Source organism: Erythrolamprus reginae, chromosome 7, assembly GCF_031021105.1.
Source record: "Erythrolamprus reginae isolate rEryReg1 chromosome 7, rEryReg1.hap1, whole genome shotgun sequence".
Taxonomy (NCBI): domain Eukaryota; kingdom Metazoa; phylum Chordata; class Lepidosauria; order Squamata; family Dipsadidae; genus Erythrolamprus; species Erythrolamprus reginae.
The window spans coordinates 14,546,344-14,562,935 of NC_091956.1; the positions used below are offsets into that span (position 1 = coordinate 14,546,344).

The 16,592-nt window shown below is 44.8% G+C and overlaps 1 protein-coding gene across 8 annotated transcripts in view; it reads left to right on the forward strand.

The window, feature by feature from the left end:
• Window positions 1–16,592, forward strand: part of APBB2 (amyloid beta precursor protein binding family B member 2) — a 152,269-nt gene that overhangs the window by 40,670 nt on the left and 95,007 nt on the right. For all 8 annotated transcript variants that reach the window (XM_070757029.1, XM_070757035.1, XM_070757030.1 and 5 more), the window contains exon 2: window positions 16,010–16,120. In XM_070757029.1, the coding sequence (XP_070613130.1) occupies window positions 16,066–16,120 (55 nt within the window). In that variant the 5' untranslated portion in view covers window positions 16,010–16,065. The remainder of the gene's footprint in view (window positions 1–16,009; window positions 16,121–16,592) is intronic.

Genomic DNA, 16,592 nt, shown 5'->3' on the forward strand with positions numbered 1-16,592 from the left:
CTTTAAAAAAACACCAATAAAGTTAAAATCATCCATTACCATTCACACATCGAAACACACTACATTCATTGTATTTGAAGGGGACACAATCTGAAGTTAGTTGGGGGAAAGATCAAAAGCAACATGGGAAAATATTATTTTACTGAAAGAGTAGTAGATCCTTGGAACAAACTTCCAGCAGACGTGGTAGATAAATCCACAGTAACTGAATTTAAACATGCCTGGGATAAACATAGATCCATCCTAAGATAAAATACAGAAAATAGTATAAGGGCAGACTAGATGGACCATGAGGTCTTTTTCTGCTGGCAGACTTCTATGTTTCTATGTTTCTATTGTCCGAAGTCTAGGTTCTAATGTCCCTAAGGTTGGCGGCATAAATAGGTCTTTAAGTTTTTACAGAAGGCGAGGAGGGTGGGGGCAGTGCAATTTTCTGGGGGAAGCTGATTCCAGAGGGCCGGGCCCCTACAGAAAAGGCTCTTCTCTTAGGTCCCACCAAACAACATTGTGTAGTTGATGGGATTTGGAGAAGGCCAACTCTGTGGGACCTAGTTGGCCACTGGGATTCAAGCGGCAGAAGGCAGTCTCGGAGATAATCTGGTCTAGTAGATAATCTTTTACAGGATACTGTAAAATCTCCATTCCCTCCCCCACTCCAGCGGAAGGATACCGCAAAATTCCCATTTCTTCCCAATCAGCTGGAATTCGGGAGGCAGAGAATAGATGGGGGTGGGGCTAGTCCAAGGTGGTTTTTACCGGTTGTCTGAACTACTCAAAATTGCTGCTACCGGTTCTCTGAAGTACTCAAAATTGCCGTTACCAGTTCTCCAGACTACTCAAAATGGCCACTGCTGCTTCTCTGAACTACTCAAATTTGCCACTACTGGTTCTCTGGACTACTCAAAATTGCCGCTACCGGTTCTCTGAAGTACTCAAAATTGCCACTACTGGTTCTCTGAACTACTCAAAATGGCCATTACCAGTTCTTTGAGCTACTCAAAATGGCTACTACCGGTTCTCCAAACTACTCAAAATTGCCGTCACCGGTTCTCCAAACTATTCAAAATTGCCACTACCAGTTCTCTGAACTACTCAAAATTGCCGCTACCGGTTCTCCAAACTACTCAAAATTGCCGCTACCAGTTCTCTGAACTACTCAAAATTGCCGCTACCCGTTTTCCAAATTACTCAAAATTGCCACTACCGGTTCTCCAAACTACTCAAAATTGCCGCTACCGGTTCTCTGAACTACTCAAAATTGCCGCTACCGGTTCTCTGAACTACTCAAAATGGCCACTATCAGTTCTCTGAACTACTCAAAATTACTGCTGCTGGTTCTCCAGATACAGTACTCAAAATTGCTGCTTCCAGTTCTTCGAACTATACAAAATGGCCACTACTGGTTCTCCGAACTACTTAAAATTTCTACTACTGGTTCTCCAAACTACTCAGAATTTCCGCTACTGGTTCTACCAATTCTCCGAACTCCCTTTTGGCCCGCAAATCAAATAATGTTCGCCATCACTGCGAACTGTAGATTATACATTTTTTAAAAAGATAAGTGCAGTCCTATGAACATTTATATAAAAGGAAGATACTGGATGAAGAATGCCATTAAGCATGGCCAGCTAATTAAAACTGGAATTCATTCATTCATTTTATCACCATCACCACCAGCAGCAACTTGACACATTCATTCATTCATTCATTCATTCATTCATTCATTCATTCACTCCCTACCCCAAAAATAAGCCCCAGTTAAGATTGTCACCCGAACAGACGCATTTTGTACGTTATTTCCCAGAAAATAAACCCTAATGCGTCTTTTTTGAGCAAAAAATAATGTAAAACCCGGCCTTATTTGCAGGGAAACACGGTATCGATAAAGGGGAAAAAAAGCTACAAGCTATGATAAATGCATTCATGGCAGTTGTTAATATAATTAACTTGAAAATTAATTAAAATTAAGATAAATAGCAGCTGTTAATATAATTAATTTGAAAATTAAAAATATTGAAAGCGGTCCCAAACCCCAGGTGCAGAGATTGCTATTGTGTTTTGCGTAGAGATTTGGCAAAATTGCAAAAAAAATATTGCTAGATGACAAATAAAAATATCTCTGCCGATCCCCCCCTCCCCCCAAAATCAGGATCTTCAGTATTATTATTATTATTATTATTATTATTATTATTATTATTATTATTATTAATTGGATTTGTATGCCGCCCCTCACCGCAGACTCGGGGCGGCTAACAACAGCAGTAAAACAGTACAACAAAATCCAATACTAAAAAACAGTTAAAAACCCATTATATAAAAACCAGTCATACATACATTATATAGTTTCCTGGCTGGTAGGGTCACTTGAAATCTTGCCTGCCCCTCTCCTCTTAATATACAGTGGTACCACTACCTACAAAGGCCTCTACTTACGATTATTTTCTAGGTAAGAACTGGGTGTTCAATTTTTTTTTTGCCTCTTCTCAAGAACCATTTTCCACTTACAAACCCGAGCCTCCGAAACAGTAACCGGAAAAGGCAGGGAGAAGCCTCCGTGGGGCCTCTCTAGGCATCTCCTGGGAGGAAACAGGACCAGAAAAGACGGGGAGAAGCCTCCTTTTAATTTGGTCTGTGTGTTTTGCTTAGGTGCCCTTTGTCATTTGGAAATACAGTGGTCCCCCGATTATCGCGAGGGTTCCGTTCCAGGACCCCTCGCGATGATCTGTTTTTCGCGAAGTAGCGGTGCGGAAGTAAAAACACCATCTGCGCATGCGCAGATGGTGTTTTTACTTCCGCCGCAGCAGCGAGGAGCCGAAGATTGGGGTTTCCCCGCCGCCCACGCAAACTCCTCGCTGCTGCCGCGCCCGCCACTTGTCCGCCCGCCGCTTGTCCGCCGCCTGCCTGCCCGCGCGCCCTCCCTTCGCCTGCCCATGCCGTTCGCTCGCGCCGCTTCCCAGCTGAGTCCTGAAGCGAACTTCCGCGTTTGGCTTCAGGACTCAGCTGGGAAGCGGCGCTGGGGTTTCCCCGCCGCCCACGCAAACTCCTCGCTGATGCCCGCCGCTCGCCCTCCCGCCAGCAAGAGGGGGAAGACCCAGGGAAGCCGCCCAGCAGCTGATCTGCCCGGCGCCATCTACGCATGCGTGGCCATAGAAAAAAGGGCGTGCATGCGCAGATGGTGTTTTTACTTCCGGGTTGAAAAATCGCGATATAGTGTTTCGCAATGATCGAGATCGCGAAACTCGGGGGACCACTGTAAATGGTATAACATTGCTGTGTTGCTTTGCTGTAGTTGTAAAACCAGTACTTTCTAAGATATCTCAATTTTTTAAAAAAAGTATTCTTACAATCTCTCCTTAATTAACTTTCAGGAGGAATTGTTATTTCTTTAAGGAGAGATTTTTGGCCGTGATTGGCAGAGTACTTAACCCTTCCTTCAGGAAAGGAAACTTAGGGTGGATTTGTAGTTCTGGTGGCAAGTTTTATTCCCACGATAGTTTTTTTCACTACGGCTTTTTAAAGAAGCAGCTGAAACAGTTCCCTAAAAAGCCCTGTGAGATTTTACTTGTACATTTTCCATCCATTTTCTTTGCACGCTAATGGGAGAGATGTTTACCTCCGTTGCAAATAAGCTTGTAAGCTGTTCAACAAGTAGTGTACAACGTTCAGCCTAGGTTTTTATGCTTGGATCGGGAAAGAAGGAACTGTGATCTCTTGGGTTTCGTTGTTTAGTTGATCTAAAAATGCTAAGATAATTTTCGTGGTGTCATGTGATATAATAATAATAACAACAACAGAGTTGGAAGGGACCTTGGAGGTCTTCTAGCCCAACCCCCTGCTTGGGCAGGAAACCCTACATCACTTCAGACAAATGGTTATCCAACATCTTTAAAACGTCCAATGTTGGAGCGTTCGCAACTTCTGGCCATAAGCTGTTCCATTGGTTAATTTTTCTAACTGTCAGGAAGTTTATCATAGTTCTAGATTGCTTCTCTCCTTGATTAGTTTCCACCCATTGCTTCTTGTTCTGCCTTCGAATGCTTTTGAATAGCTTGACTCCCTCTTCTTTGTGGCAACCCCTGAGATATTGGGACACCAATATCATGTCTCCCCTGGTCCTTCTTTTCATCAAACTAGCCATGCCCAGTTCTTGCAACCGTTCTTCATATGTTTTAGCCTCCAGTTCCCTGATCATCTTTGTTGCTCTTCTCTGCATTCTTTCTAGAGTCTCTACATCCTTTTTGCATCGTGGTGACCAAAACTGAATGGAGTATTCCAAGTGTGGCCTTACCCAGGCATTGTAAAGTGGAATTACGTGATCTTGATTCTGTCCTTCTGTTAATGCAGCCTGGAACTGTGTTGGCTTTTTTGACAGCTGCTGCACACTGCTGGCTCATGTTTAAATGGTTGTCCACTAGGACTCCAAAAGTCCCTCTCACAGTTACTACTGTTGAGCCTGGTACCACCTATACTGTACCTCCGCATTCTGTTTTTCTGGAGGACAATAGAGATAGATAGATGATGGATGGATGGATGGATGGATGGATGGATAGATGATAGGGAGATGATAGATGGATAGATAGATGGATAGATAGAGAATGATAGAGAGATGATAGATAGACAAACACAAAGACACACAGACACACACACACACCATGTTTTCCCCAAAATAAGACCCCGTCTTATATTGCTTTTAACCCTGAAATAAGTGCTGGCCTTATTGCCATGCACTCAAAAGTCTACAGAAATGGGCGGCATACAAACAAACAAACAAACAAACAAACAAACAAACGCTCGATTGGGTTTATTATCAGAACAGATCTTATTTTGGGGAAAACAGGGTGGAGATTGATATATTAGGTAGGTAGGTAGGTAGGTAGGTAGATTGATAGACAGACAGACAGACAGACAGACAAAATAGATAGATACCATGTTTCCCCCCAAATAAGACCCTGCCTTACATTTTTTGAAACCTGAAATAAGCGTTTGGTCTTATTGCCATGCACTCAAAAGCCTGATTGGCCTTTTTATCTGGGGGTGTCTTAATTTTGGGGAAAACAGGGTATCAGTTCCTGCCACCGTTTTTCATGCGTTTCGGCCTCCATCCTCCGTAACCATCTTCCTTGCCCTTCTCTGCGTACTTTCTAGCGTCCTAACCACCTTCGTTTTCTCTCCTTTGAATTCCCCCCCTCCCCATTGGGTTTTGACTTTTCACCCATTCTGCAAAACGCGGCCTGTAAGCAAAAGCCCAGCTTGTAGCCGGCGGTCATTTTGGACAATAAATAGCACTTCTCTGAAAGTTTATAAAAGATGGGAATGTCTACAGCCCATCAACCAAGGGTTGGGTATCTCTTACTCTTTCTCGTCCTAAACTCATTAAGGCTTTAAATCTTTGCTAAAGGGGAAAAGGTTAATGCTTTGTTTTCTTTCTTCTAAGTGGACCTTACGGCTGTTGGGGACCCTGTGTTCTCCAGCTCCTGCAGGCCAAATGCTCCGCATAGTTGTCATTCCACCCTCTGTGCAAAATAGACAATCTCTGTTGTGTATTACAGAAGGAGTGGGGTTTAGTACAGTGGTACCTCTGCTTAATAATAATAATAATAATAATAATAATAATAATAATAATAATAATAATAATATATTAGATTTGTATGCCGCCCCTCTCCGAAGACTTGAGGCGCCTCACAACAGTAATAAAAACAGTATAACAATGGAACAAATCTAATAATAAAATATATAAAAACCCCAACAATTAAAAACCATACAGCACATACACATCAAACATGAAATATAATAAGCCTGGGGGAGATGTCTTAGTTCCCCCATGCCTGGCGATATAGGTGGGTCTTAAGCAACTTGCGAAAGACAAAGAGGGTAGGGGGCCGTTCTAATCTCCGGGGGAAGTTGATTCCAGAGGGCCGGAGCCACCACAGAGAAGGCTCTTCCCCTGGGGCCCTCCAAACGACATTGTTTGGTCGATGGGACCCGGAGAAGGCCAACTCTATGGGACCTTATCGGCCGCTGGGATTTGTGCGGTAGAAGGCAGTTCCGGAGGTATTCTGGTCCAATCCCATGTAGGGCTTTAAAGGTCATTACCAACACTTTGAATTCTGACCGGAAACTGGTCGGCAGCCAGTGCAGGCCACGGAGTGTTGTAGAAACGTGGGCAAATCTAGGAAGCCCCACGATAGCTCTCTGCACGATCTGAAGTTTCCGCTTTTCAAAGGTAGCCCCATGTAGAGAGTGTTGCAGTAATCGAACCTCGAGGTGATAAGGGCATGAGTGACTGTGAGCAATGACCCCCTGTCCAAGTAGGGCCGCAACTGGTGCACCAGGGGAACCTGGGCAAACGCCCTCCTCGCCACAGCTGAGAGATGGTGTTCCAATGTTAGCTGTGGATCGAGGAGGACACCCAAGTTGCGAACCCTCTCTGAGGGGGACAATAATTCCCCTCCCCCAGGGTAATGGACGGACAGATGGAATTGTCCTTGGGAGGCAAGACCCACAGCCACTCCGTCTTGTCTGGATTGAGTTTGAGCTTGTTGACACCCATCCAGATCGCAACAGCCTCCAGGCACCGGCACATCACTTCCACTGCTTCGTTGACTGGACTTAAGAACTTAATTCATTCGGTGACCAGGTTCTTAAATAGAAAAGTTTGTAAGTAGAAGCAATTTTTCCCATAGGAATCAATGTAAAAACAAATAATGCATGTAAACCCATTAGGAAAGAAATAAAAGCTCGGAATTTGGATGGGAGGAGGAGGAGGAAGAAGAGGAGGAGGACAGTGGCTGCACAGAGTGAAGGGAACATTTCTTTTCTCTGGGCACTGGCAGAGGTTTATTCCTTCTCCAAGCGTCCAGAGAAAGGAAAACGCTCCGTTCGCTCTGGACTGCCAAAGCCTCCTTAAGCGCCAATGAAAGGCTCCTCTAGCAGCCCAGAAAAGCCCGAGATGGCTGGGATTAAAGGGGGAATGGCAGTAAACTAGCTGGGCCTTCGTGCGGATCTCAAATTTCCTGGGAATATTTTCCAGGCTCGGGTTCTTAAGTAGAAAATGGTTCCTAAGAAGAGGCAGAAAAATCTTGAACACCCGGTTCTTATCTAGAAAAGTTCTTAAGTAGAGGCGTTCTTAAGTAGAGGAACTACAGTGATACCTCGTCTTACGAACTTAATTGGTTCCGGGATGAGGTTTGTAAGGTGAAAAGTTTGTAAGACGAAACAATATTTCCCATAGGAATCAATGGAAAAGCTATTAATATGTGCAAGCCCAAAACTCACCCCTTTTGCCAGCCAAAGCTCCCATTTTTACGCTGCTGGGTTTCCCCTGAGGCTCTCCTCCATGGGAAACCCCACCGTCGGACTTCCGTGTTTTTGTGATGCTGCAGGGAAATCCCAGCAGGGGAATCCCAGCAGCACAAAAATGGGTGCTTTGCTGGCAAAGGAAGTCCAGAGGTGGGGTCTCCCAGCGAGGGGAGCCTCAGCGAAATTGCAGCATCACAAAAACACAGAATTCCTCGAAACCTCACCTCCGGACTTCCGTGTTTTTGTGATGCTGTGATTTCGCTGAGGCTCCCCTTGCTGGGAAACCCCACCTCCTGACTTCCGTTGCCAGCGAAGCACCCGTTTTTGCGCTGCTGGAATTCCCCTGCAGCACTGTAAAAACACAGAAGTCCGGAGGTGGTATTTCCCATGGAGGGGAGCCTCAGGGGAATCCCAGCAGCGCAAAAACAGGCGCTTCGCTGGCAACAGAAGTCCGGAAGCGGGGCATCCCAGTGGCGGCGGCTTGGGTTTGTAAGGTGAAAATAGTTTGGAAGAAGAGGCAAAAAAATCTTAAACCCTGGGTTTGTATCTCGAAAAGTTTGTATGACGAGGGGTTTGTAAGATGAGCTATCACTATACTGTACTGGTGCAAGATGCCAGCAACAAATGTTACTATTACACGTTTAGGGTAGGAAAGAGAATAATGGTGGTTATCCTCACCACTGTGTTGAGCCTAAACGTTTTGGACAACGGGTATTTCACATCCCTTTGTAATGCTTTTTGGTCGTTTTCCTTTGAATTGTGTTTTAGTTCTGGGCATTTTTACAGCTGAAGTCAAGGAATGGAAATTCTCTTGTTTAACATTCTTGTTTTTTGGCAAATTGTTGGTAAATTTTTCCATATTTGGATGACTTCTGCTCCTCCACTGCTTGAAAAAGAGCCCCCAGATTAATACTGACTTTTATTTCTTCGCCCGAAGCAAAGCTGATCAGCTCCTCAGCTGTGTTTCGGGCTGAATCCTGCTACTGAGTGCTCCGCGCACAGCCCTTGGAGCGAAACCTCTGACTCAAGAATCCTTTATTTTACGAATAAATTCAACTCTTCATTGATATAAGCACACATAACAAAAAGCAGATTTTAAAAGGCCAGGAAAAGGGAGTTATTTGTCTTGGGAGCTAAGATGTAAACAATGTCCGGGAAGTAAAACTCAGCCTAATCAACATTCCTTAGATCAGTGTTTCCCAGCCATGGCAACTTGATGATATCTGGACTTCAACTCCCAGAATTCCCCAGCCAGCGTTTGCTGGCTGGGGAATTCTGGGAGTTGAAGTCCAAATATATTCAAGTTGCCAAGGTTGGGAAACACTGCCTTAGATAACAAAGGAGAGGGGCGGCATACAAATCCAATAAGTAAAAAAGTAAGTAAGTAAGTAAGTAAGTAAGTAAGTAAGTAAGTAAGTAAGTAAGTAAGTAAGTAAGTAAGTAAGTAAATACGTAAATAAGTAAATGAATGAATGAATGAATGAATGAATGAATGAATGAATGAATGAATGAATGAATGAATGAATGTCCCATTTATCATTTAAGCATATGAATTTTGCTCACCGGAGCCCTGGCAACAACCAGCCAGCAGAGAATGAGCTTTATTGAGGCAGAAATCCTGGTTTTAAAGCCTTGTTCAATCACAGACACCCAGTCTCACATCTCTTCCATTGAACAACGTTGAATCTCCACACCCAATTTCCCAAGATCCTTTGCCTTTATACTGCCTGGAAGTGACATCACACCCCAAAGAGGCTGTCAATACACTAATACCTTCTACTATGCAACTCCTCTCGCCTTCTGAGCAATCTTCTATATCGAGGGTCTATCCACTAACTTTCCACTCTAATGTCTTCCTCATTTTCTGACTGCGACCACTCTTCCATTGTCATATCAGCCCCCTCTAGTGGTTCCTCCGGCTCAACTCAGATCATTTTTTCCCTCACTCTCTGCTTCCGCTGGCAATCCCCCTGGCCCAGAATATCCAAAGGGCCCTGGGTCATCCTCCTCAGAATCTGACATGACCTGAGGTGGACAAGGAGCACTCGCAACACCGAGCATGCGTGGAAGCGAAATTGTGCAAGGGGATGCCAGAAGGATATTCCTTACAACCCTGTATCATCGCTTTTCAACTCAACATTGCTTGAAGTCAACCGTTGACTATTTCAACTTCAATAGCGTCCGAGCATGATTTCAGGTTGAGTTCTGGAACTCCCAGGAAACGTAGACGATGCCAGCCAGGAAATTATTTCAGTTGTCAGTTCCAAGTGCTGTCGGCCTGCCATCTGTCTGAACGGTTGATGTTTTGTGCTTAGGGATGTAATTGCGTTGGACTGATGATACGTCTTCCCTCTGCTGATGAATTGGCTTTCCATTAGGGTAACGGGATGGCCGGCATTGTTTCACATAGTCAAAGTTTAATGCGGCTTTTAAAAACCAGACTATCTTGGCCAGTGGTGAAATCTAATTATTGGTTGGTGTGGCAGAGGAAGGATACTGCAAAATCTCCATTCCTTCCCTATTCCGGGGGAAATATACTGCAAAACCCCCATTCCCACCCCACTGCAGGGGAAGGATACTGCAAAATCTTCATTCCTTCCCTACTCCAGGGGAAGGATACTGCAAAATCCCTATTCCCACCCCATTGCAGGGAAAGGATACTGCAAAATCTTCATTCCTTCCCTACTCCAGGGGAAGGATACTGCAAAAACCCCATTCCCTCTTCATTCCAGGGAAAGGATACTGCAAAATCTCCATTCCCTCTCCACTCCAGGGGAAGGATACTGCAAAATCCCCATTCCCACCCCACTGCAGGGGAAGGATACTGCAAAATCTTCATTCCTTCCCTACAGGGGAAGGATACTGCAAAATCCCTATTCCCACCCCACTGCAGGGGAAGGGTACTGCAAAATCTTCATTCCTTCCCTACTCCAGGGGAAGGATACTGCAAAATCCCTATTCCCACCCCACTGCAGGGGAAGGGTACTGCAAAATCTTCATTCCTTCCCTACTCCAGGGGAAGGATACTGCAAAATCTCAATTCCCACCCTACTGCAGGGGAAGGGTACTGCAAAATCTTCATTCCTTCCCTACTCCAGGGGAAGGATACTGCAAAATCTCAATTCCCACCCTACTGCAGGGGAAGGGTACTGCAAAATCTTCATTCCTTCCCTACTCCAGGGGAAGGATACTGCAAAATCTCAATTCCCACCCTACTGCAGGGGAAGGGTACTGCAAAATCTTCATTCCTTCCCTACTCCAGGGGAAGGATACTGCAAAACCCCCATTCTCACCCAACTTTGAGGCCAGCTAGAGGTGGTATTTGCTGGTTCTCTGAACTATTCAAAATTTCCCCTACCAGTTCCCCAGAACCTGTCAGAACCTGCTGGATTTCACCCATGATCTTGGCCTGCTCAAGCAGGGTAGAATATATACAGTGGTACCTCGTGATACGAACCCCTCGTGATACGAACCCCTCATGATATGAACCTGGGGTTCGGAAATTTTTTGCCTCTTCTTACGAACTTTTTTCGGCTTACGAACCCACCACAGATCGCAAAATGGCGCTCCGCTGGGTGCCGGCGCCCGGCTGTCACCTTTCGGACGTCTTCGTGACGTCAAAGCTCTGCCCATGGAATTCCCTATTGGGATTCCCCACCTCCTTTCTAGCCTCCAGATCAGCCAAAAACGCCGCCGGTGATCGCAAAAATGGCGCTCCGGCGAGTGGCGCCGCACAGCTGTAATCTTCTGAAGCAGCTGGGCGCTTCTCGGCGGCCTCCGGAACCCGAACTTCTGGGTTCGGCGTTCAGGAGAACGCCGAGAAGCCCCCCGGCTGTTTTAGAAGGTGACTTCTTGGCGGCCTCCTGAACCCGAAAAGTCCGGGTTCGGGTTCGGGAGAACACCGAGAAGCCCCCCGGCTGTTTTAAAAGGTGACAGCCGGGCGGCGGCGCCCAGCGGAGCACCATTTTGCGATTTTTTTTTCTTTTTGCACGGATTAATCGCTTTTACATTGTTTCCTATGGGAAACAATGTTTCGTCTTACGAACTTTTCGCCTTACGAACCTACTTACGGAACCAATTAGGTTCGTAAGACGAGGTATTACTGTACTTGTATTCTGTTTGCTCACGTTTCTCTTATTTGTATATTTTCTTTCCTTCTCTTGATTTTTTGTCAACAAAGCAAATAAAGGCGGAGCCAACCAGGAGTGGGAATTTGGGGGTTCTCCGAACTGCACAGAATCTGAACTGGAGATTCTCCCGAACCCCTGTGAACCCCCAGAAGTAGTTTTAAACACATCATGAAACATGTCCATTGCTCGGCTTTAAACATCCTCCCATTGATTTACAACCATCCTGTCGAAGGAAGCTGATGCAACCTTGCATTTTATTAGCAATGTTCCTTTCTTCCTTTGAAAGTCATTTCCCTTTTGGGATTTTTAACAGTAGTTCCTCCACCACCACCAAAATAAAATAAAAATTCTTACTGAATAGATTTTAATCTCATGCTTTGGTGTCGGGATTGAATGATTTGTTTTAATGCTCCAAGTAATTACCAAATGATGCTTCACCTTCTTTGGTAAAGGTTATGGTGGAGGATCTATTATTTATTTATTTATTTATTGTTTGTTTGTTTATTTATTTTGTCCAATACACAATGAGGGTTTTAGTGGGTATATATCTACATACACATAGTAAAATACATGATGAAGGTTATAGAGGAGATACTCTTAGTAAAATATATGTAAGAAATAATAGAAAAGAAGGTATAGTAATAGAACATATCAATGAAAGAGTAGAAGAAGAGATATAGGAATAGAAGAAAGGTATAGGAGATATAGGAGAGCAATAGGACAGGGGATGGAAGGCACTCTAGTGCACTTGTACTCGCCCCTTACCGACCTCTTAGGAATCTGGATAGGTCAACCGTAGATAATCTAAGGGTAAAGTGTTGGGGGTTTGGGGATGACACTATGGAGTTCCACGCTTTGGCAACTCGGTTACTGAAGTCATATTTTTTACAGTCAAGTTTGGAGCGGTTAATATTAAGTTTAAATCTGTTGTGTGCTCTTGTGTTGTTGTGGTTGAAGTTGAAGTAGTCGCCGACAGGCAGGACTTTGCAGCACATGATTTTGTGGGCAATACTTAGATCTTGTTTAAGGCGTCTTAGTTCTAAACTTTCTAGGCCCAGGATTGAAAGTCTAGTCTCGTAGGGTATTCTATTTCGAGTGGAGGAGTGAAGGGCTCTTCTGGTGAAGTATCTTTGGACATTTTCAAGGGTGTTAATGTCTGAGATGCGATATGGGTTCCAAACAGATGAGCTGTATTCGAGGATGGGTCTGGCAAAAGTTTTGTAAGCTCTGGTAAGTAGTGTGAGATTGCCAGAGCAGAAGCTACGTAGGATTAGGTTTACAACTTTTGAAGCCTTCTTGGCTATATTGTTGCAGTGGGCTTTGGCACTTAAATCTTTTGTTATTAGCATACCTTTTCGTTATCCATTTGGAAAGTTGGGTTGGGTGGCAGCATTCATGTCTTGACTATGTAACTTGAGGGAATACAGGTACCATATTTTTCGGAGTATAAGGCGCACCTTATTTCCCCTAAAAGGGGGTGGAAATGTTGGTCCGTCTTATGCGTTGAATACAGCAATTTTTTGGCCTCCTGAAGCCTCATCCCCGCATCCCATTTTTGTGAACAATGGACCAATTTTTCACAAAAAAGGGGTGGGCAGAGGGTCTGGGAAGCCTGCAGAGAGCTCCTGGGCTTGGGGGAAGAAAGAAAATGCCTAATTTTTGCGAAAAACAGCCTATTTTTCGCCCGTTTTTTTGCAAATATAAATTTTTTGCCCACCCCATTTTTTGCAGAAAAACAGGGAGCACAGAGGGTTTGAGAGGTCGAGGAGGACAAAACCTTTTTTTCCCTTGTTTACCTCTTTGAAATCCTACTGTCTATGTGTCTTATACACCGGTGCATCTTATAGTCTGAAAAATACGGTAATATATGTAAGGAATGAGGTTGGTGAAGCATGAATCAGAGGTAGGATCATTATGATTAGGAAAGGTCTATTTATTTATTTATGAATTAAATTTGTATGCCGCCCCTCTCCGCAGACTCGGGGCGGCTCACAGCAACAGAAAACAATATATAATACAAATTCAATAATTAGAAAGCTAAAAACCCATAAGTTAAAAAACATGCACACAACATACCATGCATAAACAGTATAGGCCTGGGGAAGGCAGAGGTGGGTTTTAACGGGTTTACGAAAGGCAAGGAGGGTGGGGGCAGTTCTAATCTCAGGGGGGAGCTGGTTCCAGAGGGTCAGGGCCGCCACAGAGAAGGCTCTTCCCCTGGGACCCGCCAAACGACATTGTTTAGTCGACGGGACCCGGAGAAGGCCAACTCTGTGGGACCTAATCGGTTACTGGGATTCGTGCGGCAGAAGGCGGTCTCAGAGATATTCTGGTCCGATGCTATGTAAGGCAGGGGTGTAAAACTCAAGGCCCAGGAGTCGGATCCAGTCCAGTTCGGTGGTTCAAAGAACCAGTAGCGGCAGCAACACGAGGCTCCACCCCCGCCGCCTGGATGCCACCATTTTCTTTTTTTTAACCCTCTGTACATGCACAAAGCCTTCCGCGCATGCGCAGAGGGCAAAAAAGCGTGCGTGATGGTGGTTCAAATCGCACGCCTCCAAACCGCTAGGGAAGGTAAATAGATTTGACTGCTGGTGTATATGTATATACAGTGATACCTTGTCTTACAAACTTAATTGGTTCCGGGACGAGGTTCTTAAGTTTAAAAGATGAAGCAATGTTTCCCATAGGAATCAATGGAAAAGCGATTAATGCGTGCAAGCCCAAAATTCACCCCTTTTGCCAGCCAAAGCGCCCGTTTTTGTGTTGCTGGAATTCCCCTGAGGGTCCCCTCCATGGGAAACCCCACCTCCGGACTTCCGTTGCCAGCGAAGCACCCGTTTTTGCGCTGCTGGGATTCCCTTACTGGGATTCCCCTGCAAAATCACAAAAACATGGAAGTCTGGAGGTGGGGTTTCCCATGGAGGGGAGCCTCAGGGGAATCCCAGCAGCACAAAAACGGGTGCTTCGCTGGCAACGGAAGTCCAGAGGTGGGGCATTCCAGTGGCGGCGGTGGGTTTGTAAGGTGAAAATAGTTTGCAAGAAGAGGCAAAAAAATCTTAAACCCTGAGTTTGTATCTCAAAAAGTTTGTATGACGAGGCGTTTGTAAGACGAGGTGTCACTGTATATAATTTTCATATTCCTTTTTGGGGCTCAGAGCCCTGTGCTCCTAGATCTTCTCTTTCCGAAGAGAGGTGTTTAGAAGGATGTTACCAATTAATACCAAGCCCATGGTGGAAAACACGTCCACACCTTTGGGGAGAGGTGGGGAAACGAACGACACCGACAGTGTGAAAACAAGTCAGTGGCAGAGATTCTGGTTGCTGTTTATTCAGCCTTCCGCTCTTGTTAACTACGCCAAACGGCCCCTCTGGGAGAAGACATTTCCAAGAAAAGAAAAATAGCAGCCTAAAAGAAAAAAAAACCAGGCCAAATATTTCTTGAAAAGAAAATTTCCAAATGGGCTTTTCGTCTGTAATATGGCAAATGATTCAGCTTTACTAGGACAAGGGGTCAAAGCAATGGAAACTGCAGTTTAATGTTTCCAAATGTAAAATAATGCACTTGGGGAAAAGGAATCCTCAATCTGAGTGTTGTATTGGCAGTTTTGTGTTAGCAAAAACTTTAGAAGAGAAGGATTTAGGGGTCGTGATTTCTGACAGTCTCCAAATGGGTGGACAGTGCAGTCAGGCCGGTAGGGAAAGCAAGTAGAATGCTTGGCTGCATAGCTAGAGGTATAACAAGCAGGAAGAGGGAGATTGCGATCCCACTGTATAGAGCGCTGGTGAGTCCATATTTGGAATACTGTGTCCAGTTCTGGAGACCTCACCTACAAAAAGATGTGGATAAAATTGAACGGGTCCAAAGACGGGCTACAAAAATGGTGGAAGGCCTTAAGCATAAAACTGATCAGGAAAGACTTAATGAACTCAATCTGTATAGTCTGGAGGACAGAAGGGAAAAGTGGGGGACACTATCGAAACATTTAAATATGTTAAAGGGCTAAATAAGGTTCAGGAGGGAAGTGTTTTCAATAGGAAAATGAACACAAGAACAAGGGGGCAAAATCTGAGGTTAGTTGGGGGAAAGATCAGAAGCAACGGGAGAAAATATTATTTGACTGAAAGAGTAGTAGATGCTTGGAACAAACTTCCAGCAGATGTGTTTGGTAAACCCACAGTAACTGAATGTAAACATGCCTGGGATAAACATAGATCCATCCTAAGATAAAATACAGGAAATAGTATAAAGGCAAACTAGATGGACCAGGAGGTCTTTTTCTGCCGTCAATCTTCTATGTTTCTATGTTTCGAGGTCGCCAAACTCCAGGTAAGCCGGTGCGCCGGATGCCATGTTTGCTGGGAAGTGATTTATAGTTATCAGCCGAGAACAAGTCGAAGTAGTAAATTTGCTCAGGGCTGATGGTCCACTGGTTGATCTCTGCTGCTGGCAGGAGGGCGAATAATTTATAAAGCTGTTATCCAGCGCCAGGGCGAGAGGGACATTAGCATTTTAATGAAAACAATATAGGCACTGTGTTAAATCTTTGCATTCTTCTCCTCCTCTTGTCTTCCTCCAGGAAAGCCGTTCTGTCAAATGCTTTGAAAACAGCTGACCACGCCGGATAATGTGCTGATGAGCATTATGGGCAGACGGTACCCGGGAGCCCACTATCGTCAAAGCAATTCATGTACGTATGCAAAAACCTTGCCGGTTAACCCCCGAGTTAGCAAAGCCCAACAAACCCATGTTATGCGACCTCGGTTGAGGCTGACATTTCGGTTCAGGTAAGCTAAGTGACGGTCGCTAAGTGAGTTATTTATTTATTTATTATTTAGATTTGTATGCCGCCCCTCTCCGCGGACTCGGGGCGGCTCACAGCAAGATACAACAAATTGTGACAAATCCAAATAAATTTAAAATATTTTAAAAAGTTTAAAAAGAACCCCATTTACTAACAAACACACACACAAACATACCATGCATAAATTGTACATGCCCGGGGGAGGTGTTTCAGTTCCCCCATGCCTGACGGCAAAGGTGGGTTTTAAGGAGTTTACAAAAGGCAGGGAGAGTAGGGGCAGTTCTAATCTCTGGGGGGAGTTGGTTCCAGAGAGTCGGGCCCGCCACAGAGAAGGCTCTTCCCCTGGGGCCCGCCAACC